The 22,472-nt window shown below is 43.9% G+C and overlaps 1 protein-coding gene and 1 long non-coding RNA gene across 7 annotated transcripts in view; one reads left to right on the top strand and one right to left on the bottom strand.

The window, feature by feature from the left end:
* Nucleotides 1-2,884: 2,884 nt before the first annotated feature.
* Nucleotides 2,885-22,091, bottom strand: LOC147005899 (uncharacterized). 2 transcript variants are annotated; one of them, XR_015046521.1, is made up of 4 exons: nucleotides 21,970-22,091; nucleotides 11,907-12,015; nucleotides 5,896-6,023; nucleotides 2,885-3,527 (listed from the first exon to the last, which is right to left on the bottom strand). It is a non-coding gene; the product is annotated as an uncharacterized LOC147005899 (long non-coding RNA). The 2 variants fall into 2 exon arrangements; XR_015046520.1 differs by lacking the exon at nucleotides 11,907-12,015 and having other exon boundaries at nucleotides 21,970-22,079.
* The window catches only part of Erich2 (glutamate rich 2), a 44,423-nt gene continuing 43,566 nt past the window's right edge, over nucleotides 21,616-22,472 (top strand). For 2 of the 5 annotated variants that reach the window (XM_085834793.1, XM_085834792.1), the window contains exon 1: nucleotides 21,616-22,420. In XM_085834793.1, the coding sequence (XP_085690919.1) occupies nucleotides 21,958-22,420 (463 nt within the window). In that variant the 5' untranslated portion in view covers nucleotides 21,616-21,957. The remainder of the gene's footprint in view (nucleotides 22,421-22,472) is intronic. The other 3 variants (XM_085834794.1, XM_021155339.3, XM_021155342.3) reach the window with 2 other exon arrangements.

Raw genomic sequence — 22,472 nt, 5'->3', positions numbered from 1 at the left:
CAACCAGTAGTTCTAAAGTAAGAAACTAGGTTTTCACAACAAAAGCTGATAAACTTGAGAAGTCACTTGGAAGCCTAAACCTCCCTGGTACATAATTTAGCATTACAGTACATACCGACCCACCAAACCTCAACAATCACTGCCTGTGGTTTGAGTGAGAAATGGCTCCCAGAGGTTCAGGCATTGAACACTTGGTCCCCGGCTAGTGATGCCGTTTAGAGAGCCTATGTGGAGGTATGGCCTTGGTGAGAGATGTGTGTCAATAAGGGCAGACTGTGGGAGCTTCCAGTTCACTCTCGGCTTCATGCCTGCTGTGAGGTATGGATCTTTCAGCTTCCTGTTCCTGTCAAATGACTCTCCACTGTCACCAGGCTCTCTCTCCACCACGATGGACTCCTCTAGAGCTGAGAGCCATAAAAAGCCATCTCTTACTTACTCCTCTAGAGCTGAGAGCCATAATAAGCCGTCTCTTACTTACATTGCCCTTAGTTGTATTGCTTAATCACGGCAACAGAAAAGTATGTAATACAGCACCATATCCTCTCAGCCACATTCAGACAACACACGCTTTAGAAAGAATGGCCTCACGCATTAGCTCACTTGGAATGTATTGTTTGTTCTGTTGCCTGTTTGTTTTTGTTTTGTGGGGGAGTTTGTTTTGTTTTAGTTGATTGGTTGGTTGATTATGTCTGTGTGTATATGTGTGTGTGTGTGTGTGTTTGGCTTTTCTGTGTAACCCTGGTTGTACTAAAATCTCCTCTGTAGACCAGGCTGGCCTCAAACTCAGAAATCCACCAGGCTTGCCTCCCCTCTGCCTCTGCCTCTGCCATCCTGCCTCCTCTGCCTCCTCTGCCTCTGCCTCCCAAGTGCTGGGATTAAAGGCATATGCCACCACCACACAGCACCTGAAGTCCATTGTTAAGTTCAATTTTATATTTTCTGTAGAGGAAAGCTGTCATCTTGAAGTACAGGACAACCAGCGTTTGTTTGTTTGTTTGTTTGTTTATATTCTTAGGAATTGTACACATTTTGACAGGCAACAGGTACAAAATTTTGCATGGTAAACACAAAACGAAACTAATAAAAGCAGAAAAAAAATCCACTTTGCAAAAGTTTCAAACCTAGAGCATAATTTTTTCTAAAGTCCCACCAATCTTTATCAAAGATAGTTTAAAAAACTATTTACATATTAACTGAGTTTTAAAATTATTTTGCTTATTAAGTGGCAGAGGGTGGTGGTGCATATGCCACAGAACGTATGCCGAGGCAAGAGGACAGCTGTGGGAGGAATTCTTTTCTTCCATCACGTGGTTCCCAGGGAGCCACCCACATTTGTCAGCCTTGGTAGTAGGCACCTTTACCTGCTGGGTCATCTTGCTGTCCCAGCTGGGTTTACTTTTGTCAGAAAATGCCCATAAGTTTGCTCACAAATGCACAGGAAACAAACCAAAACTGATAGCTGAGGCATAGGGATTATGTTTAAATTTAGATGAAAGTTCACCCTAGCTACTGGTGAAAGAAATTCATTATTTTAATGGCTCAGAAATTAAGAGCACGGGCATATATTCAGAAGATGTCCCAACCGGTAAGAAGGACACATGCTCCATTATGTTCATAGCAGCCTTATTTATAATAGCCAGAAGCTGGAAAGAACCCAGATGCCCCTCAACAGAGGAATGGATACAGAAAATGTGGTACATTTACACAATGGAGTACTACTCAGCTATTAAAAAGAATGAATTTATGAAATTCCTAGGCAAATGGTTGGACCTGGAGGGCATCATCCTGAGTGAGGTAACACAATCACAAAAGAACTCAAATGATATGTACTCACTGATAAGTGGATATTAGCCCAGAAACTTAGTATACCCGAGATATAAGATACAATTTGCAAAACACATGAAACTGAAGAAGAACGAAGACCAAAGTGTGGACACTTTGCCCCTTCTTAGAATTGGAAACAATCACCCATGGAAGGAGTTACAGAGACAAAGTTTGGAGCTGAGACAAAAGGATGGACCATCTAGAGACTGCCATACCCGGGGATCCATCCCATAATCAGCCTCCAAACGATGACACCATTGCATACACTAGCAAGCGTTTGCGGAAAGGACCCTGATATAGCTGTCTCTTGTGAGACTAGGCCGGGGCCTAGCAAACACAGGAGTGGATGCTCACAGTCAGCTATTGGATGGATCACAGGGCCCCCAATGGAGGAGCTAGAGAAAGTATCCAAGGAGCTAAAGAGATCTGCAACCCTGTAGGTGCAACAACATTATGAACTAACCAGTACCCCGGAGCTCTTGACTCTAGCTGCATATGTATCGAAAGATGGCCTAGTCGGCCATCACTGGAAAGAGAGGCCCATTGGACACGCAAACTTTATATGCCCCAGTACAGGGGAATGCCAGGGCCAAAAAAAAAAAAAAAAAAAAAAAAGGGAATGGGTGGGTAGGGAAGTGGGGGGGGGGGTGAGGGTATGGGGGACTTTTGGGATAGCATTGGAAATGTAATTGAGGAAAATATGTAATAAAAACAATATTAAAAAAATAAATAAGAGCACTAGTTGTTCTTCAAAAATAAAAAAACAAACCAAAACCAAAACAAACAAACAAACAAAAACACTGGTTTGTTCTCCAATACCAACATGGTGGCTAACAAACAGCTCTAAGTCCAGTTCCAGGAGACCCAGGGGCCTCTTCTGTCAAGGGTACCAGGCACACACTGCACACAGACACATATGCAGACAAAACACTTATGCATGTGAAACTTAAAAAAACAAACTTGACGGACAGCATTATGTCATGACCATTAAATTTTCACACCTTTCCTAAGAATAGGTTAAAATTTCATGAAATCTTTGTTGTATGGATAAAGGCTTCGGTTTATTTTTAAAAGAAAACAATGTATATCACTTTCTTATTTCAGCTAATTTGATCACGAATAAGTTTTCCTTAGCAACACTTGTCTTTTAGAACCTGTTGCAGATGGTTCGCAGGCAAAGGCATTGTCTGCTAAGCCTGAGGTCCCTGGAACTCTCAGAGTGGCAGTACAGAACCTATGTCTTAGGAAGAGAGAACTGACTCCTGCCAGGAGTCCCCTGACTGCCACTCGTGGGTAAGGAATGTGTAAGGTCCCCTCATGTGCTGTTAAGGTGACTCCTTCCCTAAGAGGTGTTAGCAGGGCAGATAAACCATTTTATATGACTTGGAAAACTCCCAAATCCAGGTGTGGGCTCAGGTGTGGGGCAGCTCAGGTGGGAAGTAGCAGGTGTGGGGTGACTAGCACAGGTGAAGAGTGGCTTGGGTGTGGAGTGACCCAGCTGTGGGGCAGCTCAGGTGTGAGGTAGCGCAGGTGTGGAGTAGTGCAGGCGTGGGGTGACCACTCGAAATTCAAATCTCCCAGTTGAGTTCTTAGGGACCTTCCACTCCTGGAGCAGAGTGGTGGCTGGTTCTCTGTAAAACTGCCTCCCATCTTGAGAAGTGTCTTCTTCTCCCATCGAGACTTAGTCACCTGGGGCTGGCTGCCTAGAGAGAACAAGAGGGAGCATTAGTCTCTTTTTTAAAGGATCAAAAGGCCATCATTGACATTAATTTCTAACAGGACAATTGCTACACCCACTAAATTCCTTAGCTTCCGTCAGTCGTCATAACACAGACTAATAAAACACAAGTAGACCCTTAAAAAGCATTTTAAAAAATTACATTAAGTCAGAGCACAGTGCAGTCCACACCAGACTGCATCACAGACAAACAGCCTACAAGTGGAGCTTGGATCTGCCTTCTGCCTTAGAACCAGGTGCAGGAGAGTTCCCTATACCAGGACTCACAACAGGATTGCTTCAGCCCTAAAATTCAAAAGCTGAGGGACAGTTATGCCACTAAACTGGAGCGACAATTTATGTCTCTATGCCAGAGGAGCACCTCTGAGTTGAACTGGCTTTGTCACTCAGACCCAGTGAAGTGTCTTTCTGCAGGATGGAAGTCAGAAGCGCCACAGTGGGGAAACAGGTTCAGGTTGCTCAGATCCCAGACTAGCCTCAGTCAATGTGGCCACTGATGGTCAGCAACCAGGTCCAGGTGAGGAACCCAGCGCATTAGGAAGGTAGAAAGAGACTCACTGCCCCATTTGGTTGCCAGAAATTGTTCTGAAACAAGGGTTCACAGCCCAACATGTGCAGAAGCCAATACTATCTTACTGGGGTTTTTGAAATGGGAAAAACATTTATTTTGTGGTTAACAGGTAAAGAAGGTGGTGCTGTTAAACCCAGAGCTGCCTGAGTGGTCTGTTGATAGCAGGGCAATGTGGAGGAGGGGGAGGGAGGAGTTACTGCATGGCTTGCCTTTCACAGAGCTCAGGTTTCATTGTATGGGGAGCTTCTACTGATCTTTACTCTTCAAGAGTTGGTTCCAGGGCTCAGTGGTTAAGAGCACTGACTGCTCTTCTGAAGGTCCTGAGTTCAAATCCCAGAAACCTACATGGTAGCTCACAACCACCTGTAATGAGATCTGATGACCTCATCTGGTGCTGTCTGAAGACAGCTACAGTGTACTTGTGTGTAATAATAAATAAATCTTTGAGCCAGAGGAGTGGGCTAGGAGCGGAGGTCCTGAGTTCAGTTCCCAGCAACCACATGATGGCTCACGACCATCTGAACAGCTACAGTGTACTCATATACGTAAAAGAAAGAAAGAAAGGAAGGAAGAAAGAAAGAAAGGAAGGAAGGAAGGAAGGAAGGAAGGAAGGAAGGAAGGAAGGAAGGAAGAAAGAAAGAAAGAAAGAAAGAAAGAAAGAAAGAAAGAAAGAAAGAAAGAAAGAAAGAAAGAAAGAAAGAAAGAAAAAAGGAAAGAATTCCAAACAGAAATACTTATTAGCAGAATGTGTGGAGTTTGGCTTTCTCCACACATTGATTTTTCTAGAGATTTATTTAATATTAAATTATATGTATGTGCCTATTTCTCTGTGGAGGTGTGTCCAAGTGAATCCCAGTGCCCATGGAGGCTGAGGTATGGGATCCCCTGGAGCTGGAGTTACAGGCAGTGGTGAGTCACCAGTAGGAGCTGGGAACCGAACTTGGATCCTGAGGAAGGTGGTGCGTTCCCTTAACTGCTGAACCAGCTCTCCACCCAACCTAAAGAAATGAATAAAGTAAATTATAACTTCAACTGACTTCCCAGATAGATGGCCTCACCTGGTCCGAAAAAGACACATGGTAGAAGGCAGGTGTTCATCAGCCTGCAGCTTCAGTGTCACAGCTTCAAGCCTGATCCCTCTCTGTAGAGAGATCATTGTGTGTGTTGTATAGATGCCTCACCTGTCAATTTAAAAGTCCATGGCCTGTGGCTTAGGCAGGAAATAGAGGCGGGACATCAAGAGGAGAAAGAATTCTGGAAGAGAAGGAGGCAGGGTAGGAGCCCAAAAAGAGGTGAGGAAATGCATGTGGTACCTGAATACCAGCAACCAGCTCCGTGGCAGAATATAGGTTAAAAATGAATGGGTGTCTTTAGTTTTGATCTAGTCAGACTAGAGCCTAATATATGGCCAAGATATTCATAAATGAAATTTGAGTCTGAGTCTCATTTCTGGGAGCATGAGGCTGGGAGGCAGAACCAAGATTTAACTTCAACACCTCCCCTTGCTTGAAGCACAGGAACTGGAGACAGTATCCTCCCACTCACAGTGATCTGGGGTTACCATCACAACATGGTAGCCCCGCCTCTACCCGTCCAGTGGGAGCTGGGAATGTGCCTAACAAGCCTTCCACCATCTGAACATCCCTGGCGACAAGTATGGGAGGTTTCCTTCTCAACCCATAAGCCATAGCTACTGATGCAAAGTGCCGCCATCTCCTGTGCTCTGCCCTGGGACCTGGAAAAGGTCCTGTTAGTGTCATACCTCTTCAAGAAGGCAGCTACCAGCAGGTCTAGCCTCAGCACCAACAACTCACATGGCAGAATTGGGGACAGTCTCCTTCCTGATCCATGATCTTCAGACTGAATCTGCTGACATCACATAAGCTTGCTCTGAAGAAACAGAGGAAGGTCTCATACATGTGTTCTGGCTGGTTTTGTGTGTCAACTTGACACAAGCTGGAGTTATCACAGAGAAAGGAGCCTCCCTTGAGGAAATGCCTCCATGAGATCCAGCTATAAGGCATTCTCTCAATTAGTGATCAAGGGGGGAAAGGCCCCTTGTGGGTGGTGCCATCCCCTGGGCTGCTAGTCCTGGGTTCTATAAGAAAGCAAGCTGAGCAATCCAGTAAGTAACACCCCTCCATGGCCTCTGCATCAGCTCCTGCCTTCAGGTCCTTTCCTGTGAGAGTTCCAGTCCTGAGTTCTTTTGGCGATGAACAGTGATGTGGAAGTGCAAGCTGAGTAAAACCTTTCCTCCTCAACTTGCTTCTTGGTCATGGTGTTTCATTGCAGGAATAGAATCTATCTATCTATCTATCTACCTACATCTATATCTATCTATCTATCTATCTATCTATCTATCTATCTATCTATCTATCTACACATATATATGGCAGTCCTTAGAGCCTGGGAAGAATACAGGGTAAGGAACTAGGAAGAAATTCTTTAAGTCCCGCCAACACAGGGAAAATTAGCTTAGGTTTTGCTGTTTGGCTTTGTTGTTTATTTGTTTCTTTATACCATGTAGCACAAATACTGGTTAAAAGAATTTATCGTATGTTACAAAGTGACAAAATTTTCAGCACATAAAAATGATTAATGCTTAAGGTCTCATTGCCCTGGTATGATTATTACCCACTGTATACAGTTATCAGATTACCATAATGTAACCCATAAAGAGGTACAGAAATCTGTCTCAATAAATGTCTCAATAAAACATAAGTGGCTATAATTAGATTTGGAAGCTCTGGCCCTCGTTTAAAGAAACTATCTTTTCCCAGACCCTCAAAGTCAGGCAAGTCAGTATGTTCAATTAACAATATGTGAGCTGTATGCTTGATTTAATTCTGTATTTGTAGCCTTTAATTTTTAGATTTAGAAAACCAGGCCTAAAACAAACTCAAAACATACAAACATAGCTAAATTCAATTTAGCAAGTAATGATATAATGTTGTCTGCAATTTAGCAAACAATGAGATAATGTCTGCAATTAGGGTATGAGGTACAGTGAAGGCTCAAAGGTGAAGGAAATCCTTTAAGAACTCTGTGTGCCAAAAGAGAGAAACCGCACGCACAGATGACCAGAATACAGGACTAAGGTCTGCTAAAAGCAGCCTGGGAACACAAACAAAATTCTTCAGCCAAAACAAAAGAAAGGGAAATGGCCTCAGGCAATAACATCGAGCTGATTTAGTCTACAAATGGGTATTCTGCATGGAAGAACAATCTACAAGCTACAACTTCAGGATTTGGATTGTAATTTAACTATTACCCAGAGATGATACTTCAAGATGATCAGTTCCCAAGCCCTGGCAAAAACATCAGTGGGATCATGTGCTAGAAACGCAAATCCAGGGGGTGGGGGCATAGCTTGGTAGGATACATGCCCGGCATACACAAGGCTCTGGGTTCTACTCCCTCCCCAGGGCTGCATGAAGCATGCCTGTGATTTCAGCACTTGGAGGGGATGGAGGCAAGAGAATCAGTTAAAGTCATCCTCTGCTACATAGTGAATTTGAGGATAGCCTGGGCTAGTGAAATCTTGTCTCAAAGATGAATGAATGAAAAAAGAATGAAAAGGCAAAACTATAGATCCAATCCCCAAGACTTACTGACAGCCCGTGTGTCTTAGCAAATCTTCCAAGCATGCTAATTTGCTTAAGCCTTGGAAATCACTTATCTCAACCAGTATAAGATAGAAAGTCCATAGAAAGTAACCAGAAACTAGCCTAACACATTTCTCACGTTACTTTGGGAATGGAAAATGAAGAACCCACTTGGCTGCAATGTCCCCTTAGCTAAAACAATTAGGATGAGCTGCTAATGAGAAGACAGTAATAAAAGTCTTAATCAGAAAATGATTCCTATGAGCACAATATGCAATTACATAGACAGTCCTTTTACAGTATGTAATTCTTGCACACGCTCGCCAGCAAGAATGACGCTGCAACAGGATCCTTCTGCACACGTTTATTGGGAGAGCTTGATTGCAGAGGCGAAGAGACCCCAATCCCAGAACTGGTGCTGCTTATATAGGCCTAGGAGAGGCGTGTCTTACACCCGGATTGGTTGTGCTTGGGTTATGCTTACCACCTCATTTGCATGCCTACATCTGATTGGTTAACTTCTCTCTCATCTGATTGGTTAACTTGTCTCTCATCTGATTGGTTAATTTTGGTTAATTCTCAAAACCTCATCTTGGCAAAAAAAACTTTACTGCCTACGTATGCGTGGTGGCCAGCAGTAGCCAACGCCACCCTGCAATGGCACATGTGGCTTCCCACATGTAATGCCAATCAAGGTTAGATTTTAAGTTATAAATCACTTATTTCATGTCTTGTCTTGTTTCTTCTTTCATTTTACGTGCATAAAGTCATGCATTTGACATGTTTCTTCATAAAGTGACATAGGACTTTGTAGTAACATCTGTTTTCTTTAAAGGAATCCTCAGCCAAATCATCTAACTCAATGTCACTGGATAATTAATAGCTAAGAACCACAGGGCTCACATTAGCTCTAAGAGTGGATACCACATGCTTGTCCCGTGCTGCAGAACTACGGTGGCATGCAGAAAGATCAGCACCACTGGGAGCCTCTAGTTTGCTCAACAGCTTTTAGAAACCACCCCAGGGAGCTCAGAGGCCAGGGGTCTGTAGTGCAGACAAAAACTTGCAGTGATCTGTAGATCCCTGGCCAAACCCAGACACTCCACTCCATCTGCTGTTATCCCAGCCCACATTAGCCTCTCTTTTCCATGAAATCTTTGCCCAAGACCTAGCTCAGGTCTGTTTTCTCCACCAATGCACAGCTGAGTCAAAGTCCTTTGAGAAAGAGCTTATTTCTGACCTTAGCAATAACAAAAGGTCTCAGGGAATTACCAGGGTCAGGTTTTTGTTTGTTTGTTGTTTGTTTCCAGTAACTGGGTCCCTCTCTTTGCCCTTAGGCTAAATTACTCAATCACCATTGACTAGAGGTTCTTTTTTTAAAAACAAACAAACAAACTAGAATTATTTATTTTATGTATATGAGTATACTGTCACTGTTTTCAGACACACCAGAAGAGGGCATCAGATTCCATGCAGATGGTTGTGAGCCACCATGTGGTTGCCGGGAATTGAACTCAGGATCTCTAGGAAGAGCAATCAATGTTCTTGACCGATGAGTCATCTCTCCAATTCAACTAAAGGTTCTTAAGAAGAATCTCAGTAAATGACAAAAGGGATGTTGAGGCTGTCTTGGTCATCACACACACACACACACACACACACACAGTCCCTAGAATCCTGAGAGATCAAGAGAACTGTCCCTGACTAGATAACTATAACCATCAATTCTGGTTGGTTAATTTAATAGATTGGGATTGGAGATCTTGAGAACCATTAATCAGACCTTCTCAATACGCAGCATAGAAGAGAGCATGCTGGACCAGGGAAGCAGCCACACAGTCTGTAATGCCCTGAGAGCAAGCATCCTAATAGAAACCCAGGAGCCAAGAAAAGGGAGCAAGGCCACTGGAGACAGAGACCAGAAGACACTCAAGAAGTCATGAGAGGTTTAACCTGACACTGCCAAGGGCCTAGGAACAGTGATGCTGGCTTTTTATGTGAAGGAAAATTGTCAATCATGCTTATTAAAATACAGATCTGGAGTTACGACACTACAGCTGCTCATGAAGTTCAGGGGTGAGGCCAGGGCTAGCTTCATTATAACCATCTCCCCAGTGATCTAACTCAGGCAGCTGGAAGAAACACTTTTAACAGCTGCAGAGGGGCTGTCTACTAGGTGAGGAGATTCCTGGCATGTGCTCAGAGCTGCAGGTGTTCAGGGAACCATCCACTACGGCATCTTCTTTTTAAAGTCCACAATGTGTAGGGAGCATGGAGCGGCGGGGGAGGCCGGAGAGATGGCTCAGGGGTTAAGAACGCTTGCTGCTCTTGCAGAGGAACTGGACCCCATTTCCACCACCTGGACAGTGGCTCACAATTGCCTGTAACTCCAGTTCCAAGGGATCTGACACCCTCTTCTGACCTCTATGGGCACCAGACATGCACGTGGCGCACATACAAACATACACGAGGCAAATAATCATACATGTTAAATAAAAAGCCCCACAGCTGATGTGCTGAGACCCAAAATAAAACATTCGGTGCTGTCCGGTCATGAGACTTTCTCTGTCAGAATGTAAGAATTAAGTCACCAAATGGCCATTTCTGTGGCTAAGTCCTCAACCCGAATCCAAAACATTCTCAACAGGAGTCAGAAAAGTTGATTAATTTTACACGTGTTCTAGACATAAAATCTTTCTGACTAGTCAAAGCAAGAAGTTATCAAGATGTATGATTAAAGTGTCATCAGAGTCCACCAAACTGAAACCCTTCGCTATAGATAGGAAGCAGCCGGTGCCTATCAGGGAAACAGAGGCACTGTCAGCGTGGGTCAGGAAGCAGGTGCTCGGTCTCTGCATTCCCCTCGCTCATATAACCCAGGATGCTTCACCACCAGGTTGCCCTTTGTCCCTGTCTACAAGAGTTTTCTATTATAAATTATCTAGGGCATCAAATAGTGAGTCCATGTTTGCACGTTACCGACGCTCTAATCAGTCAATCAGCCACAGAGGCAGCAGCTTCCTGTCAGGAAGTTTCCTTCGTGGTGGGCAAGCACTCTACAACAACCTCAGCCTCAGCTAACTAAGACTTTTAAAAATGAGAGCTAGATTGTCTCCTTAAGCCTTGCTGTGCGGTGTCTGTTAGAGTAACTAAACTGGTGGATCCCATGGCGTTTCTGGGGCAACGATTAGCAGGGCTCCTGCTGAGCCTCCTGGGGCAGCTGTAAATTACTCCCTTTCAGGAAGCTGGTTTGATAGTACTTGTTACCTCCTTTCAAGTCCTAGGCTGGTTGCATCCTTAACTTGAGTTCTCATCTCCCTCCCCCCAAGCTTGTCCTTTCAGGACGAGGCTGCACAAGACTCGTCATTGCTTCAGCGCTTGCTACTGCTTAGGTGCCTGTCTTAGGGTTTCTATTACTGCAGATGAAACACCGTGACCAAAAAAGCAAGTTGGGGAGGAAAGGGTTTATTCAGTTCACACTTCCATATTATAGTTTATCATTGGAGGAAGTCAGGGCAGGAAATTCAAGCAGGGCTGAACCTGGAGGCAGGAACTGATGCAGCAACCACGCAGGAATGCTGCTTGCTGGCTTGCTTCCTATGGCTTGCTCAGTCTGCTTTCTTATAGAGCCCAGGACGGCCAGTTCAGGGAAGCTACATCCACCTTGGCCTGGGCCCTCCCCCACTAATCACTAATTGAGAAAATGACCTACAGCTGGATCTCAGGGAGGGATTTCCTCACCTAAGGCTCTGATACCTTTAACTTGGGTCAAGTTGACACACAAAACCAGCCAGTATGGTGCCTGAGAGACGTCATTAACGCCACATTTTAGGGGTTAGGCATGAGGAAATCAGCAGTGTAGGAGAGAACCTGGAAGGCAGGAAAGAAGAAACAAAGAAACAAGATTATTTCAGGGAACTGAAAATACAAAAGGACCACCTGGGATTCATCATTCTGTGTCCAGCAAAATCTCAAGGACAAACCAAGTGCCATTTATATTCCTGAATATTTTAGGGATAGTAGCCAGCCTCAAACAAAAATGGCATCTTTGTGTCATACATTACTGCCTCTAAATGAGGGAGATATGCCGTTTCCACTCACAAGCCTTTAATGAGAAACCGTCCGTGGATACTCCTGAAAGCACAGAAGAAACACTGCGGATGATTACCTGTTAACACTGGCAGTGGTGAGTCTCTGCAGCATGACCATCATAAGATTCAAATAAACACAGGGGCCAGAAAGATAGCACCATTCTCTTGTCTCCTCTTCAAGACCTCCTGTGAACATTGGGATATTCACACAAAGAAAAACCCTTTGTTTTCTTAACTTCCCATAGTGTGTGGAGACCTGACCTAGAAGCTAGGTGTGCTAGATAGGGTTGTACTACAGTTTGCTTTCAACGGGACTCCTAAACTTCAAAGTCAAAAACAGTCTCCAAAGCCACAGTGTAAGAGATGGGACTTTCAACAAGTCACCAGGTAACTTAGATGTCACCAGGCAAGCAGGATTTGGTGTGGCATGTTTTTAATCCCAGCACTTGCAAAGTTGAGACAAGAGAATTGTGAGTTTGACGATAACCAGAGCTACATAGTGAGTTTGGCGCTAACCAGAGCTACATAGTGAGTCTGAGGCTAGCCTGAGCTTCATGGTGAGTCTGAAGCTAGCTTCAGCTACATGGTGAGTCTGAAGGTAGCCTGAGCTACATAGTGAGTCTGAGGCTAGCCTGAGCTACATACATGGTGAGTCTGAGGCTAGCCTGAGCTACATGGTGAGTCTGAGGCTAGCCTGAGCTACATGGTGAGTCTGAAACTAGCTTGAACTACATGGTGAGTCTGAGGCTAGCTTGAGCTACATAGTGAGTCTGAGGTTAGCCTGAGCTACATAGTGAGTCTGAAGCTAGCCTGGCTTACTTAATAGAATCCTGCTTTAGACAGATAGAGAAAGGTTATTAGGTAGTAAGAAATCTGGTCTAATAAAGATTAATGAGAGAAGCAAGCTTGTTCTGGTCAAAGAAGGTTTATTATAAAGTGTGTTTGGCCTTATTGCCCTGTCTCTCTCCTGTGGTCTTGACCTTCAGCAAAAATTTTCCTTGACAGGGCCAACTCCCTGCTTGGAAGTCCCAACTAGCAGAATATGTGCTCTTTATAAATTGCTCAGGGTCTTCTGAAAACAAAGTAGAATCAATTCTTATGGTTCCAGTTAGAATCTCATATGGTTCTAGTTAGGTGTATGTATGTGTGTGTGTGTTCTTCATTCTGCATTATGCCTCTATTATACCTCACTGTGTGACTTCAGGCACCTTACCTACTAGAGACTCAGTTTCCTTATTTTCAAAATGGGTATAGTAATAGTACCCAACTTACAGGGAGGGACATTGCCAGGATTAAATTAGAGAATATAAATTAAATCAAACTTTAAAAACTGATATATAATAAGTACTCAGTAAGAATTGGGTACTGATAGTAACCAATTATTTTATAAAATAATCATTTCCTTTTAAAGATAATATATTATTGATACAGTACTATTTAATGGTATAATTTTTTAACTCTTTTAACAATACTACTCTAATTTTCATTTTAAAACATAGATGAAGTTTAAATAAATTTTAACTGCTGTGTTCACTTGGAATTTATGTCATATTTAGCCCAGAGATTCACATACATGGAGTCCATGTATGATTTTATGAACAAAATGTGTCACATGTTGGAATTGTGATGCCCACTATGGGAGCAGCGAGTGGGACATTTGGGGACATGATAAGACTGTGAGCATGGAATCTTCATAAATGAGATTAGTCCCCTCAGATGAGAGCCTGCAGCTAGGGCTCCCCGAGGGAATTTATAGGAAGAATCCGAGTATCAAACAGAGATGTTAAATTGGCTTACACCATTTGAGCTCCGCACCAGCCACAGCTGTCTGCACAATGGATTAGGTTGAGAGCCCAGTAGCTCCCCAGTCCACAAGGCTGGGTGCCTCACAAGCTCAGTCTAGTGCGGAAAGACCAAGTGGATTCCTAGAGAACAGCTGCTCCGCAGGCCACTTAGAAGGGTGAGAACTCTGAGTTCTGATATCAGTGCAGTAATGCAGTGGGCAGGGGCCACAGCAGCAACAGGGTGAGTGTACCCCCGATCAGGACATGAAAGAGATGAGGCAAAGGAAAAGTGTTTGGCTCAGACCTCCTTGCATCTGGACTGCCCTCAAAAGGTGCCACCCACTTACCCTCCAGAACTGTGGGGGCATTTCTGTCTACAGCAGTTCAGAATTACTAGGATATATGAAAAAAAATTGAATGTGAAATTTTTTACAACAATTACACACACACATACACACACAAACAGAGGGAATCAGATGGCTTTACAGGTGGTTGCTGGGAATTGAACTCAGGACCTCTGGGGGGTGTTCAGTGCTCATACTCTGAACCATCTCTTCAGCCCCTAATGTGAACAGTTTTAAAGAGGGTAAACTAATACAGGAATTCTAAAAGGATGAACAATCTCAGCGTGGTTAAGAACTATGTATGGTTGAGCTCCTGTTCTTGTCTTCTTGTTCCTGCTCTGTCCTCTCGCCCCTCCCCCCTCTCCATGTGCTCAAGGCTGGCCTCTCCTCTGCCTCTCCTCTGTCTCTGTCTCTCCTCTGTCTCTGTTTCTCTCTCTCTCTCTCTCTCTCTCTCTCTCTCTCTCTCTCTGCTTTTCTCTATCTCTACTATCCTCTCAACTCCCCTCCCCATGCCCTGAATAAAGTATATTCTACACTAAAAACAAACGAAACAAGCAAAACTTATGGTTGAAACAAATCAGCCCCTTTAGCTTAGATAATTTTACATTTGTGTTTTCCATCTGTGTGTTTAGTTAAATCATTTCTCTGCCTTAAATATGAAGAACATTCAAAAACCAGAAACAAAGCCCAGACCATAGTCCTAGCTTTAAAACAAGTAGTTCCTCTTTATTCATCTTTTCAGCTCCCCAGGTGGACATGATACTTTGTGAACAATCTCCCCGACTTTAAAAGCTTAATAGCTACACTCCTCCTTTGCAACATTGTTTTCCTCCTCTCCACAGACAGAGTACAGCATCACACAGATTTTTTTTCTCCTTTCGAGCCATTTAAATCAGCATTCCTGGGAAGACTTGTGTGCTCCATTGAACATCCTTTAAATGTGATCTCAGCACTCCATTTTATTGGTGCTATCTGCATAGTCTAAATTTGTGATGGGAAAATGCACTGTGAATAGCAATGAGCTTAGTATTCAGTTACCATAGATAAGACGTCTGCAGGGAGAACTGTACTTGTTCTGGTTCTTGGAGATTCTGTTTCTGAGCTCCACTGAGACAAAACTACCATGTTTTAAAAAAAAAAACAAAAAACTAAAAACAAAAACAACCTTTTCTGAGATCAGTTTACACATCTCTAACTGGAGTGAGTTCCCAGAGTTTCTGAATGCAGTTCCTTGGAAGCCCTAGCGACTGACAACCTCTGGAGCCTCTTTGTGGACAGGTGCCCTGATGCTCATATCCTGATTTCCTTGGAAACCCACCAACCCACTGCGTGATCCCTTTCTTTAAATCCCAGCATTCGGGAGGCAGAGGTAGGTTGATCTCTGTTTGAGAAGCCTGGTCTACAAAACCAGTTCTAGGACAGCAAGAGCTATGTAGAATGACCTTATCTCAAAAAACCCAAAAACTTAAAAAATGACATGTATAACTTCTGCTATGCAGCTGGTCCTAAAGAAGGCTGTCTGGAAACTGAACATTTCAGCATAGGCAGAGCTATACTGCCCTTTCACATCAACTACTGGTCCACATAATATTTTGATATGCAATGTTAGGAAGGGAAAATGAAAATAGCCAGAAGAAAGGGAGAAGTCACAGAGAAAAATTAACAGCCAGCTAAAACCATTAATTTGAAGCTAAAAGACACTTTTTAATAGGAGGTAGACAATATTAAACGTTCTCGAAAACGAGGACTGATTTGCTGAAATCCGAAGCTCATGATATTAATAAAAAGGGAACTGATTACACTAGCTAATAAGATATGTCTAGCCTGAAATAATCACACAGAAGCTTTTTCAGTAACTTATTAAAAACAAGCAGACCTGGAAACTCCAAGTACATTCAAAAATCAATGCCATGGATTGGAGAGATGGCTCAGTAGTGAAGAGCACTTCCAGACGACCTCAGTTTGATTCCCAGCACCCACGTGATAGAACCAACCACTCAACTCCACTACCCTCTTCTGACACCTATAGGTACCTGGCACACAGGTATTGCACACACAGACACACACGAAAGCAAAACATTTATACACAAAATAAATGTAAAAGAAATTTTATTAAGTGCCATTAACTTACACTGACTTTCTGTCCAGTATTCGTTTCATTCTAGCTACAGACATAGCTTTAAGGATGAGTCCTGAGAATAGCTAAAAACAAACAAACAAATAAAAACCCTGCTGTTTAAATACATCAGCAATATTCACTATCTTACCCATCAGCACTCTCACCAATACTCCTCATTAATCTTTTCTTTGTTCTCCTGGACTCTCCAAGAAAAATGCTGTTCTGAACAAAAAAGTAAAGATGGAAGAAACTAGATCTTTCAACAACAACAAAAAAATGTCGTGTCTCCCTCCTGTCTTCCCATTCTACCGTGCACGAGGAATGAGAACATTTCACAGTAACCTGGTGTCACTTTAAGGGAAGTAGACTTAGAAAGAAACAGGAAGTATGAATGCTCATCTTGTCTTGGCGAGACCCTGAGAAGGAAGTGTGTTTTCGCTGTCCCAGGAAGCACTTAACCCTAGGACCACTCCTGTGATTGGAGATGGTCGAATTTGCGCGCTGTGGATTCTGAACATGCGCACTGTGAATCCATGCAGATGTGGAGGGTCCGTGGCCAGTTACAGGAATCGATTTTCTTCTTGAAAGGCACATCCTTTGGACAGAAACACCAGGCAGGAGTGAACGCAGCTGAGCAGCTGAACAGGAATAATGTGGAGCAGGTACGGACCATGGGAAGAGACTGAACAGGAAGAAAAATGTAGTCACTGCTACAGCGTCCTGTAATCCAGCCTCACACAGTCTGCAGCTCCTGACTCATGCTCTTGGGGAGGGGTCATCATAACTCCTGATGAGTTCCTTAACTGCGCAGAAAAGTAACGGCGATGAGGAGTCGGGAGTGGGGGGTGATGGCATGTGACAGATAAGAAATGAGATGAACTATGGGGGCCTGGGATAGGATGAGGATCCTCAAAGGAAAGGTGACCACATCGATGGGTTAGAAATCTGATAGGGCTGAACATGTGTGAGCTGTGAGCCTCCTCAGGGGATAAATCGAGAAAGTGCTGTTCAGACAAGAAGATGCCATAAAAGGTGACTATAGGAGAGTTGCTGCTATTTCTCATAAGCTCTAGGGAACCGCTTTTCCCCCTTAAGACAAAGTTTCTCTGTGTAGCCCTGGCTGTCCTGGAACTCATTTGTAGACCAGGCTGGTCTCAAACTCAGAGATTCAACTGCCTCTGCCTCCTGAGTGCTGGGATTAAAGCCCTGCGCCATCACTGCCCAGCCTAGGCTACTATTAAACAAATACAAACTAAGTAGCCAGAAAGACTGCTCAAGATACTTACTGCCAAGCTCAAAGACCTGAGTTCAATTCCTGGAAAAGGTATCATGGAAGCAACTAGCCGATTACAGCATGATCTCCACGTAGCACCATAGCACACTCACTCCCACACATGTAGTCACACACACACAGTAAAGAAATGTAACTTTTAAAAATAAAACTATGAAGTAGCACAAAGGGACTGTCTTTCCTGTGTGTGTGACATACAGAACATACAGACATGTCACTTGAGAAGCAGCCATTGCCTTGGGCTGAGGGGAGTCTTAATCAAGAAACAAATGTATGTAAGTGCTATCCATCAAGCTGTGGTCTGATCAGGAGGCATCTTTAACATTAAAAACCTGTGAAAGGTGTGGTCATGTATTAGGTGTCTCCCCAGAATTTCTGTCTGTGGGATGACAGAGCTTCCCTGTGTGTCTGGGGGGACAACTACACGGCAGCATAATGTAGTTGACACACAAGCATGAAGACACTGAATTGGAAGTGGTGGCTTATTTTAAAGTCCCGACAAAGCTAAGAGTCTTGACAGTATGCCCACAGAAATGGAAGGGAAACCTACATTGTGTTCTGAAAAAGGAGAAAGTTTTGCACACAACTGACCCCAGTGGAATGTCGGGGCTGAGATCACAGAAGATCCAGGAACAATGGAATTCTGCATGGTCTTACTAAGAAGATGCCCAGCTTGCACTAACAGCCAGTCACTTTCTGGTCTTTTGAGAAGAGATTATAGAAGCAAATTGACTTTAAAATCATTGCTGTTTTACATATACACCAGTGTTTAAACTCATCCACACATCAAGAACTGGAAGACAATCACTATTTGTACGTCTGCAATAATAATCTTTTGGCTCCAGGCTCCCTCTACTGACTCCAAAATAATAAATAAACATTTCACCGGCATCCTCCTGACGAGACTCAACCGCATATGAAAGCCAAGGCAAACAAGCTTGTGCAGGAACAATGGACGTCCTTAGCAGGAGAAGCAGGAAGTTTAACATTTGAAGAAAGGTCAAAATGTAAACTAATTTGCAAAGTATCAGCATAGGCAGAACTATATTCAATGCCATTATTGAACCAACTCTTATCCACAAATGACAACTGCATGTGGTTTGACTTAATTTTTTAATTGTCAGAGAGAGCATGGTGTCACCTGAATCACGGGCATATACACGTATGTTGACAATGGTGGTTACTGTCGTCAGCCAAAACTCTCTGCAATGAAACTCTCTAACAGCACTAATCAGTTCACATGTTCCTTAGCTAAAACTAACCACGGGATGTGTTAAGTGCCATACAGGAGTGTGTATATGATAATTTTGTTGAGAAGAAGTATGCCTTAGGTTAGGGTAAAGATACAAAGCGCCTCACATGAGAAGGTAAGTGAAAGCAATGCTCCGCAGTCCTGTGTTTACAAGAGGGAAGCTGGAAATTAAACTGCATCCTTAGCGCTTTAGCTGTGAGAAGAGGAAGTAGGGTAATTTGCATAGACTTCAAACAATCTCACAACTATTGAGCAAACCAGCAAATCCTGGAAAGAATTAGAGCGAAAAGCCAAAGTCAATACACTTCAAACCCCCTTGGTGTTTCCCAGCAACTAGCAAGAAAGCACCTTCTGCTGGTTCACACTTTGCACAAAATAAATATTAAGTCTGTTGTTGGTACTCTTCCAAAAAGTTAATATTTTACAGTTTGGAATTTTAGTTTAAGACTGCCTTTGAAGCTCAAAGAATGCCTTTTTGAAGTTATGTTTTCATAGACCTAGGAATCTGGTCTGAGAATGAAAGATGTCATCAAAGATTTATTTACAAAGATGGCCATCAAAACCTCTCTCTCTCTCTCTCTCTCTCTCTCTCTCTCTCTCTCTCTCTCTCTCTCTCTCTCTCTCTCTCTCTCTCCTGAGACAGGATTGTGTTTCATGTTTCGAGACAGGGTTTCTCTGTGTAACCCTTACTGTCCTGGAACTCACTCTGTAAGACCAGGCTGCCCTTGAACTCACAGAGCTCTGCCTGCCTCTTCCGGCCAAGTGCTGGGTCTGAAGGAGTGCACTGACACAGCGCAGAACCTTATTTCTCACAGTTACTGTTTAGCTCTTGTATCTCATGCCCAGAACGCAGCCTCATTCTCAGCTCCCAACAAAGATGCTCAGAAACAGTGAATTGACAGAAGAAAAGTTAGAAATTTCTAAAGCAGGGGCTGTCTGAGCAAATTAAGTGAGTTGTAATATATATATCACCTATTTGCCATTAAGATATTTTGAACACTAAAGACATTGGGAAACATTCAAGAGAAAATGTTAAACAACAAAAAACAAGAGTGCCAACAACAGAGACCATCAAATACAAATGTCAGTAAGTAAACATGTGCCCCGAAGTAAAAGTTAATATGTGCACAAAAGAAGGCTAGACATAAAGAATAGAACTGATGACAGAGGTTCTTACTGGGCAGCAGAATCCTGGGTAGTTTACATTTTAATGCTTGTGGTTTTTGGTATGTTGTAAATTGTTTGTCATGAGAGTGTATCGGTAACCCTGGGTTTTCATTTGTGAGAGAGCTTGCTTGTGTTTTCATTGCTCAGCATTAAGGCCAGGGCTGTAGTGTGCTAGGCAAGTACTTTGCCACTAACCTACATTCCAATCCCTATATTAGTTTTATACTCAGAAAACACTAAATGTTATTTAAACATGCTTTTGTATCATGCTCTGCTAACATTCAGATCTATAATAAAAAATAATTACCCATTAAAAATCATGAAGATGGTGCTCGGATTGTCGCTCAATAGGAGACTGCTTGTCTAAGGTATACAAAGTCAGGGATCCAAAGTCAGGGATCCGATCCCAAGGACCGGCTAAAAACCGAAGCACCATAAGTAGCTGCTACGGAGGGAGGGATGTAGCTGTAAGCGTTTCCAGGAGCATTTCCTTTCACTTCTTTGTTTTGTTTTGCTTTGCTTTTCAAGACAGACCAGGCTGGGCTCGAACTCAGAAATCCACCTGCCTCTGCCTCCCGAGTGCTGGGACTAAAGATGTGCGCCACCACCACCCCGCTTCTTTTGACTTCTTTAGAACAACTCCTCACTAGGGAGATGCTTTAGATAAACTTATTCAGTGTCTAAATGCATAAGCCAGAGCTTAACTTTGCTTTATTTTTTAGCATTGTGTGAAAAACCAACTTCTGCATATAGGTTATAGAGATGGGTGAATTATTTCTGATGTTATGCAAATGAAGATGACATGTAATGCTTTTTCATCAAAGTGAAATATAACAACCATTGTGGAGCTGAATAAGCATTGGGCCAGGTACTCTGCTGGAATGACCTTGATTCTTTCTGTTACCTGAAAGTTGGCTATTTTCTTTAAATGCATAATAAATCAGAATGGAAGCTATTACCAGAGTCACTTGTCAGATGTCATTTAGTCTGTAAAGAGTTTCTCTCTCCGTGTTGTGAGAAATAGGAACCATAGACACACCTTGAAAACCCTGCAGTGTGTAAACTGGTTTGGGCTCATCCTTTTCGATGTAGGGGGCAGAAAGAGATAGTCTAATCAAGTCAGCTTGATGCTTACACTTCCTTACAGAGGGACAATGTGTGCAACAAAGGCACCTTTATCTACTGAGCAATACCAAGCAAATTTAACAAAACTGAGGCTTTAAAACATAATGAAGACATACACTTTTGCTTTTATGGAGAAAGATCTTGGGTAAAACTCAAGACCCCTGACATGTAGAGTTTTCCCTTCCCTGCAATAGCAGAAGTCGGGGCTTGCCGGGGGCCCTCATCAGACATGGCCTGCAGTTGTCAATGATTTCATTGAGTTCCTTAAACTTTCATTCTAGTTTTTCCCCCTCAATGCTTTCCTATCATCCACTCAAAGAGATTTAGAGAGTGCCTGGGAGGATGAATCAGAGGATTTAAAAACAACGGAAACGTTATGTATTCTTGGTTCAGACTGATTTCGTTGGTTCTATTTTTATAATAATGTCAAAATTGAATCCGTTTGTCTATACATTAAAACGTACGTGTTTTCGCCATCAGATAAATTGCATGTCCCCAGAGGGCCCTTAAGATGGTGATTATATCTCTCATATTCTGGCCACTAGGTGAAATTCGAATGCAATTTTGATTACAACAGACGGGTCCCCTTCAAAACTCGTTGCCTAGCAACAAGTTCTCTGTGTCCAAGGAGAGAGGTTACCCATTTCCCCCCTAGAAGATAAGCTTGAGAGACCATTGAAATTTTCTAACAGGGTGCTCTCCCACCCTCTTTTGTGACCGAAGCAGTGAAGCATAAGACCTCTAAAGGGCTGAGGTGCTTCAGTAGCAGCCCGGGCACAAAAGGAAACCCAGACTTGGCCAGGGCTGGGTGGGAAAGGCGAGTCTGGTTCTAAACACCTGAACCGGATCCCTAAGAGAACTGATGTCGAGGTCCCCAGGAAACCCATAATCTTCTCGGGGCGATCTCAGGTGCAGGGGATTTTTGTTCATTCAGATCCAGAGGCACCCAGCCCTCCCAACTCAAGGCATCTTTTCTTCCACAAGTTGTAACCCCCAATGAGGCCACCTCGCCCCTTTCCCTCCGCCACCTAGAGTCAGGATCAGGTATGGACACCGACCTTCCAGTCTCCCTGTCTCCAGCCTTTCTCAAAGTAACCAGGATACGTGGTCAAGCCTGCCCCAGAGTGTGTGCCCCCAATTTGCCCCGCAGCGCGACGCCCAGTTCCTCCGGACGCTGGGCCACCCGCGCCGCCCGCTCCGCCCTTCGCGTGGTTCCAGCAGCTGGAACAGTTCCCGCCCCGCCCCCGCCCCGCGCTCTGCGCCCCGCCCCGGGCCCGCCGCGCTCCGCCCCGCTCGCCCCTCCGCTGCGTCGGGCTGTCCAGTCGTTGGGCAGCTCCGGTGGTTCCCGGGGCTCCTCCCGCAGCCCGTCCGGTCTCCATGGCAACGCGGCGTCCCAGGCTCGCAGCTCGGAACCCACCGCGAGTGCGGAGCGGGGCTGGCCTTCCTGGTCTGCCCTTCGAGGAAACAACTTGGCAGGGCGGCCAGAGGGTAAGCAGCAGTGTGGTGACTGTGAGTAATTTACCCACACCCCCGGGAGTGGCGGGTCTCAGCCCGCACCTCG

This window comes from Mus caroli, unplaced genomic scaffold, assembly GCF_978045245.1.
Source record: "Mus caroli unplaced genomic scaffold, Mus_caroli_1 scaffold_2, whole genome shotgun sequence".
NCBI lineage: Eukaryota > Metazoa > Chordata > Mammalia > Rodentia > Muridae > Mus > Mus caroli.
This window is presented reverse-complemented; position numbering and strand designations above follow the sequence as displayed.